Source organism: Phallusia mammillata, chromosome 7, assembly GCF_965637545.1.
Source record: "Phallusia mammillata chromosome 7, kaPhaMamm4.hap1.1, whole genome shotgun sequence".
Lineage (NCBI taxonomy): Eukaryota > Metazoa > Chordata > Ascidiacea > Phlebobranchia > Ascidiidae > Phallusia > Phallusia mammillata.
Window position 1 is genome coordinate 16,596,635 of NC_137258.1, and position 23,200 is coordinate 16,619,834.

Here is a 23,200-nt window from a genome sequence, read left to right on the forward strand (position 1 = left end):
GCCCCGATAAATTTTAATCCGCCGTAAATGCAAAGTGACGCAATAAAACTTACCTATATTTTACTGAAATAAATGTTAATGTTTAGAAATATTTATGGCAGAAAATGCATACATGTTACAATTAAATACAAATAAGTGTGTTGAAAATTAAGCTGTACATAATTTTCAAAAATATGAAGAAGAAAAATTGCAAAGAAGTTGATGTTACGTTTTACAGAAATCTTTAATTTATTACGAAATTGTGAGTAATACTAAGCAATTTAGCAGCTTAATTTTGATATGACATGTAGCCTAATCTACTGTGTCTATAGAATTCCCATAGGAATTGTTTTTCAAGTCAGGCGGGTGAGAAATTTTAATAAGGGGATGCTTTCCTGTCGTCATTAATATTTACGAGTGACGGCATTGCATAAATATTACATGTCATCACAACGTCATTACGTGGCCACCATAAAGTGTTAAGAATAACCACAGATTTCCTGTTATTGGCACACGCATTTATAAAAGCGAATCCTGGCAAGTTTTGCACATAAGTAAATTGCAGTCTCGAAGCAAGTTGATTCTATTAAGCGGGGTTACTGCATTCACATTCGGACTTTTAAAGTGCCGTTTGTGGACTTTGTCGCTTTTTTACTTTTTGTGTTAAATATTTTCTACCTGCTATACTACAGCGGTTCTTAAACGGGGTCCGCTGTAACGAATAAGCGGTCCAGGACCTTAAAATTTTTAAATGTTTGTATATTGGCTTTTATAAATAAAAAAAAAACGAATTGATTAACCCTTTAGAAACTTTCTTAAGTGTTTGGGCAAGGCTAACTCGTTGATTTCCTGCTTAAGTTGACATACAAAAATGCTTAAAAAACTGGGATTGTTGGAATAGTTATTTTTTTTGCAACTCACATTACAAAAATTCTTGTTTGCTTGCAAATATAAATATTACGAGCTTAGTGCGAGAAAATTGCAGAACGCATATTCGATGCATTATAAATTCCAACGTCTTTTAAATTTCGGTAGTGCTCAGATTATAAGGGCTTTAAACAAAATTGGTCTTTATCTTCAAATACAATTTCGTTGATGGCCAGAAAATTGTCCGCTTCGAGTTTCAACCGTTTCCATATTTGTTTTTGCGGTATCGTGCTGATTTCTTTATCTGGTTTAAATAATTGATGAACAAATTTGATCTCCTGAAATACATCAAAAGTTTGACGGCTGTTGTCGCTGATAGATTGCTTTTTGACAGGTCACCACTTTTTGCAATTGATAGTAATTGATCCTGAGTGATTTTGGCATTCGTTGACGTTTTTTCGCATGTACCTGCTCAGAAAAGGATCAAAATAATCTTGACATTTTATTTTGTCGATATATAAGATCTGGACCGGTTCATTCACGTGGAAACGTTTTTTTTTTATTATGAGAAGTGTTTAGACCAATAGCTTTTTGAGAAAATATTTGTGTGTGTCTTTCTAAAAAGTCCTTTTGTATTTGCTTTATGATATAGAACCGTTTTAGAAAAATTCCAAACAAAACAGTGACATTTTTTTGCATTAAAAGTTAGGCAAAGGCATTGCATATCTGGCAGTTGGATGTTTAAATCTAGAATGATTTTGTATTCGAAAAAATGATTCTGTTGCCAAAATAGTGCACTCTGTGTGATGTTTTCGATGTAAGCCAATAATACAAAATACGATACCAGTAACCTAATGAAAAAGGTATTAGCCAAATAAGATTTCAATACGTTGTTGTTCTACGTTTTATTTGATTTAATTGGCAATAATCATGATAAGAGCTACCGCCAATTGGGTTTTGTTTGTAAATCAACGATGTCTCCTTTTTTATACTCATATAGCCTACTTTGTGGAATTTTGTCGATTTTTAGGACCATTGCATCGATCTATACTCCATAGGGTTAATTTGTTTGTTGGAAGCAAACATGTCGATATTAGTTTGGAGGGTTGGGGAATTAAAAGAAAATGTCGCAGTACCTTAAAATATTGGATCCAGCGGAAATTTTGAGTTCCAAGACTTCTGATAAATAAGAAATAAAAATACGAAAGCGTGTTGTGTTTTTTGCCGTTTGCAAAGAAATCAAAATGACGCAACGTTTAAATTGTGAATTTGTGCTTAGTCGATGTAATGAAGTTAATTGATTTTAAGTCATTTTGCCCAAAGAGTTCTTTCGGACCTGTCAAAACAAATGTGATGTTAATGCGTACGACGTAAGAAGGACAGGTTAGGAGAGTCGCGCATTTCCCTGTAAAAGTTGTTAGCTGCTAATTAGAAAATAATTAAATTGGTGAAGTTGTCCTGCTGAAAATTGTTTCCACAAAAAATAGTGATTGCAAATTAGATTTATTAGCTTCGTTAATGTCGCAACCTTTCGAGTACCAGGTACCGAGCTTCGTTGTCCTTTTATACTTGTCAACAATTGAAAGTGATTTCAGGTGTTGATCAAATATCGATGAGCTAAGTCTGCATTGTACTATGCAGCACATTTGTACTATGTTCGCTGTACAAAAGAAACTTCCAGACGGTCAAAATCTAAAATCATTACCTTCATTGTTATGTCATACATTTGTGACGTCACAATTACTCGAACATAAGTGTTTAGGGTCGTCTCTAATCATATCATGTGCTCTGTGAAAAAATGTAGGAGTTGGAAGTAGCATATGGAATTTTTGTCGAAAGTTTATTAAACCAGTCATTGGTTGAAAGCTTTCATCAGTTTCTCTGACAACTTTATTTGCTTACAAGTTTGTGCAAGTAAGGTCAAGTGAAAATCAAAATTTAGGTTTTTACCTCAAAGCAAAGCTTTTTACCAGTAAGTTTGTTCAAAATCTAAAATTTCAGAGAATCATTAACATTTTATTTCTTTTCTTTCTTCTAGAAATGAAGAACTTAACAATAGCTGTTTTACTGTACCGTCAAAATTTGTAATCGAACGGTGTCAGTAACCATAAATTATATTGTTTTGCATTAGGCCAGGGGTTCTTAAACAGGGGTGCACGCACCCCCAAGAGGTACGAGAACTGTTCCTAGGGGGTGCGGGGATGCTGAATCATTAAGGTTGGTTACGTCTATTCTACATAAATACAAAAACCCATTATCAGTGTTGTACGCTGGCGCCGTCAAATTTAATGCAAAACTAACTAACATTTTGGTATTGTGTTACTGTGTTATCAGTGACTTGTATACAAATTGTATTTTTTTTTGAGCAATTACAGAAGGGGGTGCGAAATTGGGTTGGTGATTTGAAAGGGGTGCAGCAAGAAAAAAGGTTAAGATTCACTGCATTAGGCGGTTGCACTAAGTATTCAAGACACAACATTATCTTTGTAGAGCTAATTCTAATTGCTCCTTTGTGCCATAACAAAACAATTCCCACCAGTCAAGCCAATAAATTAGCAATTATTTTCAAGCATGTTTCACGCGACTGCAACGCTACATCAGTATTCGAACGAGCTTTTGCATACTAATGAACCAAGATTACATTTATGGATCATAATTTCACGGTCCCGCATGTTAGCAAAGAGTATTCCCGTGTGACCAATGGTTTTTACTGCTTCGAATGGATGTTTTCTTATGCATTTTAGGCACCTATGGGAATGTGAACTTGTCAATAAGTGCTTGGTTATGAATATTTATGTACATTTGTAACGCGGTTTGTCTGTATATAAAGGGTAGCATTTCCATGTCTGTTTTCAAATGCAAACAGACGTCGTTACGTTTAGGTTATAGAGTATTTTTTTGGAAGCTGTTTTATTTATGGAAGGGATAGCTTGATGTAGATTGTAAACCAAATTAAAATAGTGAAATAAATGTTAAAATTTGAACAACCGATACTTTTGTTTGACAGTTGTAAGACAGACCAGGGTAGCCAGCGCAGTGGTACAACAGCAAAGAATTAATGTAGCACACGCTTTAAGGAACTTAAAAATGAATCATAAGATGGAAATTCATCATGGATAGACATAGCAAAAAAACAGAGTTTTTTTAATTCTCCACTTTTTGTATTAGTTTCCACTTTTTCTCCACTTTTGGTATCACTTTAGTAACGTTATTTTTTTTTCGATTTTTAGAACGCCAAACGATTTGACGTCGTTAAATTAACAAACAAATCTATTAAAATGCTTTACGTCGTGTTGTTTATGATTTCTATGTCGCTGGTTCTTGGTGCTCCTCAAGACGCACAGGGCGACGAAATGAGCTACGTCATTAAAAGGTTGCTTGAAAAGGAATTTTCGGCCACAACAAAAAGAGCAAAACCAATGGTACCGGCCGGTCAACCTGGAGATGGGCCACGACGCATGATATCGAAGCGGACAGAAGGAAATGTAGACTCTCCCAAATCGTGTGAAGATAGTGAATGGTTTGTGCTGGTCAACGATATGCCAGCATGTGGTGAGTCAAGTGTTGTAAAATAATAGTCATTGATGTAGTGTACTTAATTACAAATATTCTTGTAATTATATAACTTACATGTAATTGTCAACATAATTCCACCTAATTTATGTATTTTTAACGAAGGAAGATTTAGAAATTTTAAAAGTATTTTAAACTATTTAGATCTTTTGCGCTTGTATTTGCATACAACTAAGTGGATTTAAATATTTTGACACAGCGACTGTTTAACTACTTTAACACTACGTCTTAAACCATTGGACGCTGCAGAAAATCCAAATTAAAATCGGCCAAAACTAGTAACAAATTAAAATCGGCCAAAACTAGTCTATGCTACCATAAGCAAAACTTTAGCCAGGCTGCACTGCGCTATTATGTTCGCACAGGGGTTAGAAATGAGCCGTGTTGTTATTTTTCAACATTTTTTAACACTAATGATATATGAATCGTCCTTGTTCCCAATACACATCTATTCAGGACATAATACGATTTCCCGAGCGGGCAGAAATTATATGGGGTCCAATTACATCTCTACCCTACCTAATTGAACATTATTAAAGCAAAAAATGTTATTTTTTCTATTGCTATGGAGAACACCCAATTAACTGTAACTTTGTATTTTCTTAGTTGACCCATTGTGGCGGATCGGATACGACCCAACATTTTGCTCTAAGATGAAGAACGGTTGGATTTACTGTGGATGTGATGACGGCCAAACCCCCGGAATGTCAGAAGGAATTGACACATGTATTGATGCAGGTTAGTAAATATATGTATATTCATAAATAAGAAAAAAAATAAAAATAAAAATAAACAACAACAAATATCGTTTATTACAAAATTTTGTCAGTGGCCCATGTTGTGGAATGCTGCTTACATTTCCCTTTTAAGCGACTATGCCACCAATAAGCTTGGCTTTGGAATTTTTTAAACATGTCTTCTTAACATTGCTATACTTTATTTATGACTGCTAAGAAGCTAAGACATACTTTAAATCTGCCGCAGATAAGGCTGAAAACGAAGGTCGATGCAGCTTGACACCATGTCCACCTGACTTTGATTGCATCGAAAAAATTAAGGGTGTTCGATTCGATTGCGTCAAAGGCGACGTGGTTGTCCCATCATATGTAAGTAACTTATGGGTTTTTTATCTCCTCAATGTTTACCAGAACATGCAACAATAACACTTTGTCCAGCCCAGCAAGGACTCAACCTTGAAATATTTTGAATTTACAAAAAATCCTGCCACACGTTTTCATCATGCAATTCAAAATCCACATCAAATACATGAAATTAGGCCTAACGTGGTTTTAAGTAACCCAAATGTAAAAGCAGGCAACAATGAAAAAGTCTATGAAAAGCCCAATGCTAGGAATCAGTGTTCTAAGCGAAACGAAGACTGTCATGGCAACTGCAGTTTGCCAGTTTTCATAAATAATTGTCATTGCCGCCAACATACAATTTAAAACAGCAAGATAACTGAAACTTTAGAGTTTTACTTTCGCAGTACGGTCCAGAAGAATAAACACATCACAGAAAAAAGCTGAACTGATGCTACGTCTTCTTAACACTGCTTCTACCATGGACTAAGTTGTTAGTCTGTATTGTATGTACGTTAATGTGCATTTCAATACCTGATGCTGTCATCAATAAACCAAACATTCTTGGTGCATTTTTTGTGTGAAGGTGCTTTTATTTCGCGATAGGCATGACATAGAGACAACAACAATTTTTTTCAGATGTCCCACTGGGCTGAGAAACAGTTTGCACCAAAAAAATCATTATTTTGGTTTAAAATGGAAAACGCTTAACGAGATAGGCGTTCAGCTGGTATTTATCATTTAAGTTCTTCTTACAGCCTTCTATCAAACAAAATAAAATCAACAACAAGTCTGATCACGGACATTTTATCGTTTTCACATTTGTACGAAAAAATTCGCAGCTTGTTTGGCGTGCAAAAATTGTACTTTATCCGCAACGAAAATTGCAAGTAAACAACGGAGGCAGAACACAACATAAAATATTCACAAAAACGGAACTGTGGAATGTGTAACGAAAAATATTTACAAATTGGGGAAGATAAAATACATTTATAGCCTAAAAACACACGACATAAATAAAATCGACAAAAAATTGAAATGCACAACTCTGCTGTATAACTGAGGGGAATATCGTTAACCAAACATACTTCAACACTAAGACTAAGAATTTTGTTACCAGTATAGCATACATAGTCAAGCTTTTCGCTTTTATTTACACAATTTTACACCCATACCAATAGTTCAACAAGCCTTATGCACTCAACTAAATGCAGTAAAACAAAACTAGTCTTAGTAAACGGTTGTAAACAGTTGAAACGAAAATGGTTCGAGTAAAATAATACAGCTTCACAATGAAACGTGAAACGGCAATGAGAGCTTACAACAAACAGTGATGATACACATGGAAAAATGTAATGCAAATCCCAAAAAGGTGCTTAAAGAATAGTCTTTAGCATTGGGACCGTGCTTGGATCAAATATTTTTAGTACTGTGTCAACAAGCGACGGGATGCAATCATTTGTAAGATATGTACAACAGAAAACCTCCGTTTAACCACTGGAATTGTGGTTTATTTCAGCATCAAATCTTTACCACAAGTACCACATGTGGTTAAATCAAGGACTTAATGCTTAAAATGTCCCCCAATGCAATCGTTGCGTTTGTTTTCTCAACAATTTAGTTTTGTGATAATATGTGAAGTATTTTCTTCAAAGGGATGCTCTTGCTTGGACCTCTAAGTTTTTTGACATCAAATTGGCATAAACATATTGAGAGAATAAGACAGCGCTGTCATCTCTTTTTTTGTTTGTTCATTAGAGACCCTAAAATTTTGTTTAAATTGCGTCAAAGGTAGAACAATTTCACTTCAATACAATTCCGGGAAATAATCCCATGGATAGCATGACAAAAAGAAATTATTGGGCAGTAACAGTCTTTTTTGAAAAATCGCCTAGACGGCGAAAGTTAAACACATACTGAATCAAGGGAATCAAGGTTTCTCGGGCAGTCAACACCATCAACTTTTCGCCGTTCAAGCAGAGGCGTTTTAACGTTGATTACAGAACTCTGTTTGGAAGTTGACGGTTGCTTGAGATGCAAAACCCCACTAGAAGCTCTTCGGGAAAGTGGTACTGTTTCGCCACTATCATTGTGGTTTACACACACTATACCAGGACTGGAATGTCGTTTCAAATCCGCAATATCATAATTACGTGGTGCCTCAAATGCTAGTGAAAGTCGGTCTGACTTTGGTTGGGCGTGGCGCCAAACTGTGAGTTTGCGTTCCACATCAGGTTGTGCTTGTTTGTCGCTTGTGCAACTCTGTAGGGACGAACGTGAACGTTGACTTCGCTCCGAGTTGAATTGAATAGTAATGTGAGCTGGACGTTGTGCAGTGGGATCTGTCCCTAAAATGATAGTCAGTGTTGGATTTTAGGCTCCCGAATATAGTGTTTAATGAGTTGTACCAGTCACCAGTCGTTTTTTCACTTTCTTCGGACTCGTAAACTGTCAAATTAGTTTTTTGGCCGAAAATTTTATAATATAATTGCATTAAAAAAAAACTTATGTCAATACAATACCAAAGCGAATTAAGTAAAACTTGACAAATGCTAATTTTTAGCTGACCAGTATCAAGTTTAGGTGCTTTTTCAAACAAAAGTATTTTCATGTACATTAAAAACACCCAAATGCCCTACATACAAAAGTAAGGTTTGTTTTAACTTAACAAATCCAAGCAACATTGCCTACATTAAAAAAATACGTACCCGAAGGTTTACGTGACGTCATGAAGTATGACGTTGTGTTTGCCATACTGCTGTTGCTAAACAAACCAGACTTTCTTCTCCGCAGCGCCTTCAAGTGGTTTTGCTCCATTCTGCTTAGCTCCCATCTAATTTTTAGACGTTTCCACAATTTGGCGCATTCCTCTTGCACCTGATTGGACAAACGTAATCACGTGCTTAACCATTTAGTTGTTGCTTTACTTTTGCAGCTAATGCAAACACATATTGGCCACTTTGGGAAAAATGACATTTACATGTGTTAGTTAAGTAAGATATAAAATATAAAATACGAGATTGAATGCAAAAGTCGATTTTTAACACAGAATAAAGTGGTTTGGGACGAGATATATGGTGTAAAACGCCCTTTGTCGGCCTTACAGTTTTATATGTTTTGGAAAAATCATTTTTTTCAAGTATACAAGTTAACTTAAACTGAGATTACAAAAAATACTTTTAAAAAATATTTGAATTTGCTGTATAACACGAAGTCGCACTTACCTCACCATTGCAGAAACAGTAAAGAAATGCGATCAGCAAACCCTGCACAAAGAAATAAAATGTATGAGCTAAGTTAAAATGTCCATAAGGCCCAATTTACATATAAGCTTATAGGAAATACGCAGATAGGATTTTACATATTTTACCTGGATTGCAGTAAAACCAAGCTCATATGCTTTCAAAGCAAACACAACGTTCGGATTTTGAAGACTCGCGAGTTCCAGGATGGCAGAAACCACATACTGCACTCCAAGTAGGGGAACAAGAGCCAAAGTGGATTTAGTTAACCTAAAAATATATTGGATTTGAATAGCAGGTTCAAATGTGTGTGTGGTATATATTTTGCTCTTTTTGCTAAATGTTTCTAATTTCACAGAAAACTTTGGACCACCCAACGTTTTGATACCTTGGCTTTGAAATCTATCGCTTGGGATAGCATTATGCGCTTGTCGGCTTATAATTGGGGTTTCAAGTTTATAAAGTAGTTCATTTTATGTGTGATCTCCAGCTTCAAAACTTAAGCCCTAATGTGCATGAAAATAGATTTTATTGTGAACTCGCGTACAAATTGACCTTTGTGTAAACTGTGATGTGTGAATTCTCTGAAAAGTAACATGCACATTTTACTCTTAAACATGCTAATGTGTGAAGAAGTACCTTTAACAAGACTTTTCAAGTTGCATGTTGTGTCCTATTTGTCCACTACAGTATATTATGGAGTACTTGAACTGTGTAATTTGATTCAATGACACTATATAACTTATAAGCTATTGCTGTCAGGCATAATATCAAGTTTGTAGAGCTCTTCTGGCAAATGTAATTTTATTCTGACGCTTCAACGTCCTATACAGGTCGTCTTCATCAGGGTCGGAATAATATTACATTTTCCAGAAGAGCTCTACAAACTCAATGACACTACGTTTAGCGATATCAAATCACATTAATAGGCTGTTGATTACAACAATCTTAAAAATGCTCTCTAGCGCCCACCTCCATCTGTAATTATCATTTCTATCTTCCACTTGATGTTGATGTATCACTTTTAGTTTTGATCCAACTTCTCGCACGACCATGATGAAGATAACAAAGTTAACCTGTAAACATAAAATAACTAAAGAACTTTGATCAAAATTAAAAGTTGTTTGCAAATATAAACTATCTGTAAAATACACAAGCGTTTGAAATAGATTTCTTAGTTGTAAGTATTTGTATAGTTTGTAAAATAATAATCATCATACCAGCAGCGATAATTGAATAGGTGTGTTGATTATCCACCAGTGGGCGCCCTTATTGAAGTCAAACCAGCATCTATAAAAGAAAACAAAAAACATTTTGTTTCACAATCGTTAGAAATCTTAACGCTTCAACCCGCTATGGTTAAAATACCGTTTTGTTGGTATGTTTCTAAAGTTTTCAGCACTTTTGAATCAACCGCAAGGTGATTAGACGTAATGTTATTGTAGTATACAGTGAAGCACTTTACGGACCTTGCACATAGCATGCATTCAAGTCTATTAATAGCTCTTTCGCGCAGCCAGAATAATACCAGCCTGATACGACCAAAATCAATATTCGTACCTCAAGGATATACGAAGCCAACTTACTGCATGCTTTTTGAAACCGCACAAGTGTTACGTCACGTATTTTGTAGAATTTAATGGATTACGATTTCTACTTAATGGAGGGACTTCGATTTGAGATTTGAGATAAATCCCCCCGAAAGGGCGTGGAAACATGGGTGCTGCTGGTGCTAATGAAGAAGCTTATAATGTAGGCCGAAATTTGCAAGCCCGCCTCGCATGTTTGAATGCCATTGTAAATAAACGGTAACATGTCAGTTTAGTGTTATAAACCACTATATCACAGTGTAGCTATAAATCCATGTAATAACTTGCCCAGAAAACCAAAATGCTCATGCACCCCAAGTACTAGCCTGTAACGAAAACGCGGTTTTCTGGAATAGCTAAAGATTATACTCCTGGTCTGATTTACAAAATAGCGAAAAATGAAACGAAAAAACTTGGTTTTACTTACTCTGGGTTTTCTTCTGGTTTGAGACACTTTAGAATGACGACTGTTAAGACAGACAGCCAAGGTATGCCTAAACAAATTGGGGTTGTATGTTAGTGTGGTAGGAAGAATAACCTAGTTTTACTATTGTAACTAATGCATCTATTTGTAATAGCTAAACAGTAGAAAAAAGCATTTTGATTACCGGGTTATATCCAACAAGAACCAAAGTGCCACGAAAAAATATCCCTTCAAACACTTAACTGATTATTGAGTTAATAGTACGGTAGACAATCACTGGTTTACGTAATTACCGCCAACAGCAATTCAAATGAGGGCATGAAAACGCACTTAATGTCGTGAATTATTAAATGTTTGCAAATAGGAAGCTCCGGATATAGAATGCTCTTTACAAAACCACGGATGTTCGGTTTAGTATTTGGCTTTTAATTATGAATGAAAAGTTTTCTCGATAAAACTGAACATCAGCCAGTTTGTACAAAAAACTCTTGGCTATTTTTAAAACATCGCAAGGTATTTTTCAAACTAACTGCGGTTACTGTTACAGAAAAAATGTTAATAGTAATCTAGTCGCTTAGTAGGGTATGTCCCTATGGGTACTTACCCCATCCGAGAGCCATAAATGCTCTCATATACTTCTTGTGCGAGAAAACAACAGCACGAAGCAAAAGTCGCAAGTACAGTCCCTCAACCAGAAGCCAGAAATAACTGGCTGTGATTAAGTAGTTGAGTACCACGAAATATATGCGACACCAAACCTGAAAATAGAAGACAATCAACCAAAACTGTAAAACGTTTTTTAAATTTGTTTGAGCAGAAATGATAAACTTACAGGTGAATTATTCTCAACTTGTCGAATTGTTACAGTGCATTTTCAATGTATTTTTGTTGCATCTACAAATTAAACCCTTTTTACGTTACCATGCGAGCATTGTAAAGAAAGGGAAACTTTGTAAATGATTTAAAAAGGACAACGCGCGCTTGCAAGTTTAGGTGTAAACCGTGGTGGGATTCTAATTTTGTCAGCCGGCTCTATCACAAAAGTCATATTTTTTGTCAGTTCTGTTACAAAAAGTCTATTAACAGTAACCAATAATGCTAACTGGTTCGCTGATCTCACAAAATTTCGTGAGGCGGTTCTATAGAACCGGTGCGAACCGGGTGAATCCCACCACTGGGTGTAAACTGTAAACCATGCTCAATCAATCATCGAGGCGTTGCAGTTATACAATAAAGAGGAAGAATAAAAGTCATAAAATGTTTTGCCCTTGATAGATTGTGCGTGGTAAGTATACCCGCACTGGTTTACGCATAGCTTAAAACCAACAATAAATTGAATCGAAACAAAATGCATGAAGAACAATAACGTACGTAAGTATGCTCGACTTCTATTTTGTTGCAATACAGTTGTTTCACTCCTCCAATTAGACCTACGTCGGAGCTGTAGTGACGGCCAAGTATAATTGGTAACATTTCCATCGTAGAAAGTTCGGCTTCTTCAATAGCTTCGTCAGGTTCTACAACATGATAATGAGATTCGATTCTCTGCTGGTTAGTTTCATCATAGAAAGTAACAAATCCCTAGGTAGCGTTTAGACGTCATTTGGTGACCGGCTGATTCGGTACAACGCCTTTAATAGGCCTGGGCTTCCTGTGATTTATAAATGAGTGTGCCGTGGTCGCTGGTCTGAATAGATCAGATCAGTGGTTCTCAAATTTTTCATTATTTTTTCATTATTATTACACCACAAACTGACGTAAATAAGATTATAGAATTACTTCAACCGCTTAGCGGTCCACCCAAAATTGCCTCACGGACCCCTAAAGGACCGCGGACCCCAGTTTGAGAACCGCTGGCATAGATGCTTCTGAAGACTGAAAGGTACATGTTTTTTTCAAACGTTTCGGTAAACTACCATCCCATTATCCTTAATATGCGTATCTTTCGTTTATGCGAGCCATTACGTTACTCATGCCTGCAAACTTAATTGTCAGGTTGGAAGGAAAAACAGTGGGTTTGGACCTTGGACGAAATTTTAAACAAAGCAATTCGTTTCGACAACCATAGTTTGAACTTGCGCCATGCGACTGCAGTCACAAAAGAACAAAAGCTTAACTTGATCCCAATGGAACTGCCTGGCAGTCTCCTGCGGGACTATGGGTATTTTACTTCATCAATTGAGTGATAAAGTTTGAAAGCGTTGCAGCTACACCGCAATTAAAGCGATAAGCCGCATGTGTTTGTATTTGTCCTTATATAAGCTTGAAATACCCCATGTACTGCGGCAACACATTGTGTAGTAATACCTAAACATTTCTTTTACCATTAATGTAATTTTACTTACTTTGAAACGCAAAATAGTGGACGAACCAGATAAGACCACGAAGCATAAACGATAGCATGAGATTCATGTGAACGGAAATTCGGGTGCAATGAAGCCGCCTGCAGAAGAACACAAAAAATACAAGTTAAAATTATGACTTTAGAATTTAGATGAAGACATTTTTACCTGAGCATTGAGAGAAGCACGAGAGCAATGAGTAAGGACATTATCGACAGGGCGTGGCCAGCTGTAACGACTTTCATAAAAGTAGAATAACGGTCGTTGGGCAACTAAAAATAAAACGGTATTTGGTTAGAGTGCAGACCCAAAGACGACAAAAAATAAAAGTTGACTTTACGACATTTATTGCGCATCGAACCATTAACTAACATTGTAACTACAATGTAAACCTTGTAGTATTTCCTGAAAATCATTGACTTGTTTGTTTCCCCGAATCCAGCTAGTTTCAGTCGTATATTTTGACGAGTTACACAGTAAAGTTATTATGTTACAATGATTACAAAAGTGATAATAAAATGACAAAGAACTTCTGAAAAAACAAATGACAACCCGTCAGAAAGGAAACTACTGGTGTAGGCATTGTGCATTCAGGCGTTGCTGTATATTTATTGAAGGCCGAGAAATACTTGTATATTTATTGAAGGCCAAGAAAAACAATATTTATTGAAGGCCAAGAAATACAAAGACAACTTTAACAAGCAATTAGCGCGCAACACGCCTGACTTGACAAAATTCGATTTTTGTCCGCACAATAGCTTCTATAAATTGAGACAGTCAAAACATTGGTGTACGTCAGGCTTGAAGCACAAATTATATACTCGACCAAATAGTGGCCAATTTACCTCTCCAGGGGCTGCTTCTGTACGACCGAGGTACTCCAAAACCTCTGCAACCGAGCTTGTGCTCCCAACTGTCTCCTGAGTTCCGTACTCGTAAAATGTCGAGTTACCTAGCGGTGACTCGTCGTCGTACTCGTCATCCATAGGCCCAAAGCACGAGTGTTTGAGTAATCGCGGGTTCCAGTCGTGAATGGTAGAGTTACAGTGCAAGGCCATCTGTCCTACGTAGAACCCTTGATGACTTGTTGCGTCTGAAAATAAAGCGATGTGTAAACAAGCTTTTTTTGTCACATCCAACAACAAGCTTTTCGCAACTTTTTCGGTTGTGTTAACGGTATTTGTTTCAAGTTTAAAACAAAAAAGATGGACCTAACTTAGTGGAATAATTTTACAAAAAATGCGTTTGTGTATTAAAAGCTTACACTCGAAATGGGTTTGTCTTGTTGACAGCATCATGTTGTCAATAGTAAAGTTTTACAAACCGATATCTAGGCAATGTCACAAAGGAAATTTAGAAAGACTAGATAAGTAAATACGCCGTTTTGGGCGTGTTGTGGGAAATTCACGCTTGGTTAATCTTTTTTTCGAGCTTTGGTTGCCAGAAAACCATTAGATTTTTCTGTTTGGGAGCAACTCTGCATGACAATAAGTCACATGAGAATTGTTTTGTTATTGCTTTTTTCTCAAAATAAATTGGATTTGCATGGAAATTTTTGCTGCATTTTGCAGCAATTTAGCAAGCTTACGTAATGTTTCAAAATATTTAGAGTATTGATTCCGCTAGGGTTTCCCGATCGCGAAATTTGGGTTTCCCAATATCGAAATTGTATTTGAGAAATTAAAATCGACCACCCAGGAATTCTGTGCGGTACAGAAAATGTTAACGCGTTTAGGCTAAAAATGACTTTTTGGCAGCAACAGGAACGCTCAATCATCATTGCGAGGATTATTTCTTTCAAATCCCGCAGAAGGTAAGCCAAAGTGCAGCCATATAAGGACTAAGGTCGACGAAAACAACTTGCAGGGATTAGGTTGGGTCGTAAAAGACATGAGAGGGACGCTGTACTATAGATTAGCGCAGTTCGGGCAAATGCAAACAATTAAAGGTTTAGCGTAAGCCCCACTAACTCGAAGTGCACATATGGAACAGACAATGGGTTTGAACTATAAATGTGTTTTTAGCTGCTTCGTTTTCAATGGGTGGCAAGTTCGCTGCACAACAATTTTAAAGTTTTTCATTTCGAGTTATTTTTGGAAAATTTGCGGCGTTTAAACTCTTTGTGCCCCTTTTCTAATTCAAAACCAAACGACTGTGAGGTAGCATGAGTGTTGGTTTTCTTTTTGTTATTATTTTTCTTAAACCGGTTATTTTGCGCGTAAGTTAGAGTTGTTTATACTGATGTAGTTATTGTTTTTATGATCTTGGCTGTGTGGCATTTGTAGAGCCATCAAAAAAATAACTGTGATTAGTACAAAGGAGGCTTATAAGGTGTGAACAAACTTGACAGCGATTGCTTATTTATTGCTTATTATTAGCAAATGAGTGCAGTTGATGGTATGTTTGTGGGCGTGTATAACAAAAAAGAAAATTGCATTGTAATTAAACCGACGGCCTCTAAAATTAAACAATCTGTGTACACGCGAGGCTGCCAATCAATTTCTCGTATTAAAGCCATCTTTAATAATTCAATTTACACCCAGCTTTCGTCAACACTTTAATCCTGTAAAACAGAAGAAAATTTGATTGACTATATTTAGCTCCGAAGCACGTCCAATTTACGTCCCTGTTTTGTATACCTTCCTGGTGCATTAGGTAATCCCTTTCAGATTTTAAACTGATTTTTTAACCCGTTTATACCTCTTACAGTTTAAGATTTAAATAATAAATAAGATCAGTTGTCGCAATCAAACCACTAACATTTTTATTGTGATCTGATCGTTTTTGCAATACGATTTAAAATAGTCAATAATCGAAATGTTTCCATAATGCTTACTTGCATTAGCTTGTGAGGAACACGATTTCAATGCGGTTGTGTTGTATTTCACTGGAGACCAACACCTTGATGCAAACCAAAGTGTTTTACATGATGCTGCAAAACAAAACACGGGTCTTAGATTACACTTACAAAAGGGATCCACTAAACCTAATTTTTCGGTCATAATCAATATACTGGCCTTCGTTTCCCCAATGGTGCGACTTTTAACATTCAAACAACAAAACTCGTTTTTTAAACAAGCATGTTTGTCAGTCATTACACTTAAGGGAGATTTTTAAACTTTATTAGAGTAACTCAAATTTGTCACTTAAACTTCACAATTTCTTTGTAATAGGTAATTTACAAATAAAGACACAAATACCTCGCCAACATAAATCGGCTACTCGATTCATATGTAAATTTTACTAAAGTTGGTTAAAGTTGAACTTCACACTTTTCACGATTGGATTCGCGATTCTGCCACGCCCACGACACACCACCTTATTTCTATTTTGTCACTTACATTGCAGACACATGAATTGATGAATTCAACTAATCGATCAGCGATTTAAAGACCGCGTCCAATGGTTACAATCGATTCAAAACATATGAAGGTTTTCGTCTGGTACTAGTATGTTCGTAATAATAGCACCTAATTGCAATAATTCAAAATGACCATGTTTTTGTTACCAGAATATTAAATTATTTCCCAAAGCCATTCATCATATTTCAGTTTTCCATTACATACAAACAATTTTATCTGTCATTAACAAAAGTTTGACTTCTTACAGCACTTTAACAATACTGCTTCTGGTTGTAAAGTAATTTCTCTGTACGTATACCTCAATTATATAGGTATAGCGATATTCTACAATAATTACAAACATATTAGGGATCCTTATGTGTTTAGTTGGACGTATTGTTTGCTTGAGGAATTCTACGTACTCGATTATGTATAAATGTTTGTATCGCAAAAGCCCCGTTGATGAATGTATTTTTAATTACAGGTATAATTTAAATCGTTATGTTCAAAACGTCGTATTTCCTGACGGTTACAGAATTGTTGCAAAAGCTTCAGTAAACAACTACAGGCCGGTGAGTTTGCATCTGCAGTCCAACAAGAGCAATGTAACAATTTGTCCGATGATAATTGCAATTTAAAGACGAAAATCAAAAGTCATGCATAAAACATCAGGGGAGTTTTACTTTGTCGCTATAGTAACTAAAAGGGAGTACAAAATGACTTCGCAAGAGCGGCAACTATGCAAGGGCGTGAAAATATGCCCGGGAATAGCATCTGCACTAATGGTCCGTAGGACTAAAACCAATTGACCGTGAAGATTAAGGATCAAGCGGCGGGGTTTGGGAGATGAAACAACTTGCTTTTGTTAAAGGTCTTGACTCGATCAAAATAGTTATGATGCTTTAATTCAGTGGTCGGCAACCGCCGGGCCGCGGCCCGGTACCGGCCTGCGACGAGTTCGTAACCGGGCCGTACAATTTTTCAGGTTAAATGCTTCAAAACATTTTGCCCATGTATTCCGGGGATTATAACTAATTTAGGCGTTTTCTTTAGGCAATTTAGGCGCTACATATTTGTATTTTTTGGAGGCCGGTCCGCGATCAAATTTCAGTTTTAAAAACGGTCCGCGGTAGAAAAAAGGTTGCCGACCCCTGCTTTAATTAATAAAATACGGCTTCTTGCTAAAAAAAAGTTATTTTCATCATCAAACTTATGCTAAATTACATAACTGCACAAAAATTTGCAAACATTTTGCAAAAAATTTAATTTTCAAAACAAGTGTGCACTTGACATTGATATTTCACAGCGTTATTTCACAGTGTACTGATAAATTTTATGTATTTTACATCAAAAGTCAAGCATATTTCCACGAAAGTATTATATTTGCGTAATTTTGTGACATTTTGCTGACTGACTGGAATTAAACCGCATATTAAACCAACTTCTGTTAAACATTGACAGCTACGGGTCTTCTTACCAGAGCTCACATAGCGGTGAAAATAAATACTTAGCCATATAGCGTGCGAAGCCAGTACCAATTAATTTTAGACCCACACCATCTGTAGCGACAGAGAATCAAACAAGTTTCCATAACAACCGTGGGTATTTTCGGAAATTGTTCAAGCCAAAGGTAAATAAATTACCGGTCATTAACGTAGCTACCGTATTATTTGCGCTCAGCACCGGGGTAAATATAGCCCTGGGACTTTCATGTAGATTACAGAGCGTTTTTTTAGGGTTATAACCCAAAAAACAGCTCGAACATCTATGACTTTGAAATTTTTGAGCAAATTTATTTCAAACGTTTGCTCCTATCAGCCCACCGTTTGAGTTTTGAGCAAAAACATAACAAACTAAAGTAAACAGAAAAAAACACACCTTGTGAATCTGACTGGTTTGATTTTTCTAGGCAGTCCTCGGCGTCGTCAAGTACACCGCATAAGTACTGCCGCATCTTCACAGCGTCGTACTACAAACAATCAACATCACCAGTTAATAGCAGCAGTGGGAGTGAGTGTAGAAACCACAAACGTAACTTAGTTGATTACTTGCCTAATGTTAGGTCTTGAACCGTGCATTTTCTTGCCAAAAAACAAACATTTCAGGCAATATAATAATGTCATTTAGGATGTCCTCATACAAGAAAATGGATGTTGGACTTTGTTACCGGTAGGAAAATACATATTCCTCAAAGATTTTAACATTGGTGTGATAAACCTAGAGAGTGATGAGCATATTTTGACATTGTCAAACCGTCCATTTTGAAACTTTATAACGCAACGTTTTGTTTTAGTGCTTTGTGGGAGACATTGGAATAGCCTGCCCATCAAATCAATCAATACAAAAATGAAGAGTCCTTGACATATTTTGTTCAACTACTACTTCACGTGTCCACTCATTAAACCATGAGCACTCCCACAGGAAACAATATATTGATCGTTCAAATACTTGTGTCCACATACGCTACGGGATATATGAAGTGTTAAAGATTAAAATAAAACAGATGGGCATGAATTTAAAGCAAAATCAACACGAAAGCGCTAACCGTTGGAGAAGAAAAAGATATAAAGTTAATTATGCGCACAAGTTGGTTGAATGCGCCTTTGTCTTTTGTCAAAAATTCGACCAAATACAAATATGTGTGTAAACAATCTTTCATGTTTACAATCGCCAAATTAAGATGTTATTAAAATAAAAATTTCTTTTTCGGTAATATTATTTTTGATTTGTCGCGAACATTTGTCATAAACGTCATAAATACAATTGTGACCCGTTCCATTATTTTCAACACACGTTTAATTAATTGTTGTATAGGTTATAGGTCACTTCCCAGTCAGAAATTTTCTTATGTTTTTCTCCGGCCAAGCAAAAAATTGTCCCCACGTATCATTACGACATCTACTTTCTGCCATGTTTATATAACACAAATTAACGTGAAAGATAAATCTGTGTTGTGCAGTGGTATGGGCCATACATACGAAAACCACACATGACACAAACATAAACGCCAGATATGACAGGTAGATCGCCAAATGCTCTGCCGTTTAACATATTTAACCGATACAGTTGGGGTTGTATAGGATGTCGAAACGTCGATTGTATATAATAAAACTGCTAGCAATACTCGGTTATACATTATGTCTGGCAGTAACAGTTTATTAATATGGGGTTGTCATTAATAATTATTAATTATAGATTATAATCATTATCAGCACAAATAACCCGACCGTTTATTATGCTATCTTTGAAATTTGTCACAGATGTGTTTGCAGTGTATGAGCATAACTCGCAGCAGTTTTTTTGGTTTCAGTCGAGCGTGATCGTTTTGTGCTGAAAAATGAGGTTATCGCATGGTTTCTGATACGGTTTAAGAAAGTTCAAAAACGTGGGGCTTAGTGATGCAAAACCTTCTGGCCAATCAGCTACAAACCTCTAATTTTTTAAACAACGAATGACGATGTCAATTGTGACGTTGTCCAATCACATCGTGTTCTATTTGAGAAATCAAAATGTCGCAATGCTACGAGACAATCATTTGCGGTTGTTGTACTCTGTAGAGGACGCTTATAACACAGCAACTGCTAGCTAGAATTCGAAGAACTGTTCGTAAGGAAGTATTTGGCAAAAGAATGCACAGTGAGTGGTCTTGGTGACAACAGCTTTACTCCAGTAAGTGTATGTTTATTATTCATAAAGTAAATATAACACATTAGGCAATTTGCAAGTAAAGACAGGTGAGAATTAGTGTTTAGATTCAGTTTAAGCCAAAACCGATACGTGGCAACAAAAAGTCTGATTCACATTATGAAAGTCAATTATTGTTATGGTAAGTTTAATATAAGCAAGCCAGAATCTCCTACTTCTTATTTTTCCTGTACAATTGTAATCTAACTCTTTGTCTGTATCTGTAGGTAAGATGAAAGGAAGCAAATTATCCAGCAGTGTTATAAAGTGAATTGGAAGATGCTGTTTATTGGGTGTTTCCTGAGCTGTTTATTTTGTACGTCGAACTTTTATTTGTCAAAGTGTGAGTACTGTCGTTATGCGCTAAAAATATATTGCAAAGAGACCATATTTGATGTATTGTGTTTGCTGGAGAGGTCAGTGGGATAAAAACGCAGTAAATTATAGCTGATCATAGTTAAAATGGTGAAAATTGTCAGATAACCGAAAAAGGCCCAAAGAAAAAACGGAGAAAAGCTGGCAAAGGCCCGCAGATGAACCATACAAAAATTCTTATCTATGATTGATCTGTGGTCCGGCGTCAAGTTTCATGGCAAGTTAGGTAGATATAGGTTCCTGATATCATTGGCTCAGTATCAACTTTTCATCCTACTTTTTCCCCGGGTTTCCATTTCGGGGGAAAAGTCATGGATGGCGGGAGATAATTTTTCTGACTGGGTTATGATCGGAAATATATAACGCAGGTTCAATACTAATTAAAATATAACTCCAAATAAATTGTACGTGAAAATCAATATGGCAATCTGTTACACGCTGTCATGTTCTAACACGCATGGCAGCACAGCACATAGCACCCCAAAACATGTTTGTTTGTGATGTGGGATTCAATGGATTCAATCAAACTTATTAGTCACCTAAATTGCGTTTTCGGTTCCTTGTTAAAATTGGTGGAAAAATTAGACAATGAACGAAGATGTCGAACTTGTCAAATTGCTAAACCAATCACTAGAAAATTGGGGGGATTATTCTGGTCAGAACACAGCACCTGCCGGGCCAACTAGTCTTTGCACCCGGCAGATGTGGGCTTTGTGATCTGTAAAAGACTGCTGCCAACTATAAACTCACAGGGTTTATTTTTAGTTATACTTACAACAGACCCTAAATCGTTTCAGGCAGATGTTAACAAAAACAATAACCGTATTCATAGAATTTTTTGCATAATTAACAAGTACGTAACAGAAATAAAACCCCTTTCAATAACTTACGTCGGACCGAAGATTGTAAAGTATGTCGAACATTTTGCACTTTGATGTTTCGTACTGCCGTCGTCTTAAAAACAAGCACTTCGTCTTAAATACAAGCAACACGTAAATCAAGAAAAAGTAATACAACAAACATTGTAAGTACGATACGCAACAATATTATTAGCTTTAAGAAACGTTACTGGGTTTTTAAACCAATAGCATTAATACAAAGCAAATCTGAAAGTAAGATTTTCGGGTCGGGTTAAGGTTCGAGCCGGGTTTGGGTAGGGTTCGGGGTTGAACTTAGATAAAACTGACTTGATGCGGGCCAGACTATACACAAGCAGGGCCATTTTACCCCGCAATTTTGGCCAACTATTGGGCTGGTTTTCGGGTTCTAGACGCAATTTTATGCCTGCTTTTAAAGCCAAATGGGTAAAAAGCACTGTCCTACAACGCATTTCTTGAAATAAACCGCCTTTGTTTCCGTTTTTGATCAGTCCCGACATTTCGGCCTTAACAGCTAGCGGCACGCAACCGCTAAAAACGATTATGCATAGTAAATTGAGTTAAATAGTATTATTTAAATCAAAACCAAGCAATTTATAAAAGTGAATTCAACCAATGATTGTTAAAAAAATGTATACTACTCTTTTTAAAAAGCGGTATGCATACACACATGTTTGGGTTCAAAAGAAACTTGAGTAAGACTGAGTGAAACAAGTTTGATTGATTTCGATTCCAATTCCCCACCACACCCAAACCCATGTCTGAATCAAATTTGGTCACCTAGTTTACAAAATGGTCCCTTTCTTGCCGTTCTTTCGACCCCGCCGAGTTCACGGAGTGAAAAGAGTGACGCAATTGAATGTCACAAACAGTTAAGTCGCGAAATGAATTATTTATTACTGATAAAGCTTGATGTATTCATTTGAGGTCTTCAACTAACGATGCCCGGCTAGTGATTGGCGGTTTAAGAGCAAATTCATAACACATCTACTTGTTCCTATAGGTGGACATATTTCCGAAAAAGCTAAAAGTTACGGCATTGTTTAAATTATGTTTGTGTCCTAGCAGATTTAAATGCACACCCAAATAGCAACAAAACCCATACAAAGTTTAATGATATCATAATGATCCAACACAAGTTGGCGATACTACTGGTAATTTTAAATGATGTTATCGTAGACAAACTTCCTATGACGGACACGTTGGCTTAAACACCGAACCAAAAACGATTTACCTTCTACCGTGGTTCTAGCTTTTCGTCGTACAACACGTCAGGAAGTGCTTTTAATATGACAGAAGAGTCTTTCAACAATGATCAACAGTAAAACTGCCCTTAAAACAGCTTAATGCATTGCAACGAAACTGAAGCGGTTTTGTCAGTTCTCCCTGGTTAACAGACAGCCATGAGCCCCTGTAATTGCTGTCTAAATAAACAAAAATCAAAAAGTGGAAGACAAAATTTCGATGCAAGAAGATACGATAGGGATTACAGATAGGCAAATTTTGCAAGTTGATAATCTTATGGTTAAAAGTGCAGTGATTGAAACACTTAATATTATATACTCGGGGACATTTTAAAAGTTTAAGGCAGCCTTGCACCGCCCATTGTGTTAAGGCCACGTCGGCAGTTTGCTGCATGCATTTTAGCTTAAAATGGAAAAAAAATATGGGTTTTATCTACCAAACTGCATCAAAATTAAAGTAATTAATGGGTGTTTATGCCTATATCTAAGTCTAAGTTAACGCCAAGTGAACAACTTTGCGCTTCGTAAAGACAAATAGGGAAAAGTCGTGGTAGACATTTCACTATATTCCACTCCAAAATAG

The 23,200-nt window shown here is 36.3% G+C and overlaps 2 protein-coding genes across 3 annotated transcripts; one reads left to right on the forward strand and one right to left on the reverse strand.

Moving 5' to 3' along the window:
- The first annotated feature begins 4,042 nt into the window (after positions 1 to 4,042).
- LOC145239159 (uncharacterized) lies at positions 4,043 to 6,070 on the forward strand. 2 transcript variants are annotated; one of them, XM_080102444.1, is made up of 4 exons: positions 4,043 to 4,398; positions 5,026 to 5,157; positions 5,404 to 5,525; positions 5,890 to 6,070. In XM_080102444.1, exons 1-4 carry the CDS (start codon positions 4,125 to 4,127, stop codon positions 5,986 to 5,988), a joined length of 627 nt encoding a protein of 208 aa, XP_079958570.1. In that variant the 5' UTR covers positions 4,043 to 4,124; the 3' UTR covers positions 5,989 to 6,070. The 2 variants fall into 2 exon arrangements, with proteins under 2 accessions (XP_079958570.1, XP_079958571.1); XM_080102445.1 differs by having other exon boundaries at positions 4,044 to 4,398; positions 5,906 to 6,070.
- Positions 6,071 to 6,289: 219 nt separating this feature from the next.
- LOC145239158 (vasoactive intestinal polypeptide receptor 1-like) lies at positions 6,290 to 22,798 on the reverse strand. Its single transcript, XM_080102443.1, has 16 exons — positions 22,608 to 22,798; positions 21,386 to 21,449; positions 18,315 to 18,405; positions 15,932 to 16,027; positions 13,941 to 14,188; positions 13,264 to 13,367; positions 13,099 to 13,196; positions 12,125 to 12,270; positions 11,358 to 11,511; positions 10,757 to 10,823; positions 9,961 to 10,030; positions 9,713 to 9,816; positions 8,869 to 9,010; positions 8,723 to 8,764; positions 8,207 to 8,375; positions 6,290 to 7,846 (listed from the first exon to the last, which is right to left on the reverse strand). The coding sequence occupies exons 2-16, from the start codon at positions 21,416 to 21,418 to the stop codon at positions 7,404 to 7,406; spliced, it is 2,007 nt and encodes a 668-aa protein (XP_079958569.1). The 5' UTR covers positions 21,419 to 21,449; positions 22,608 to 22,798; the 3' UTR covers positions 6,290 to 7,403.
- Between the last annotated feature and the right edge of the window lie 402 nt (positions 22,799 to 23,200).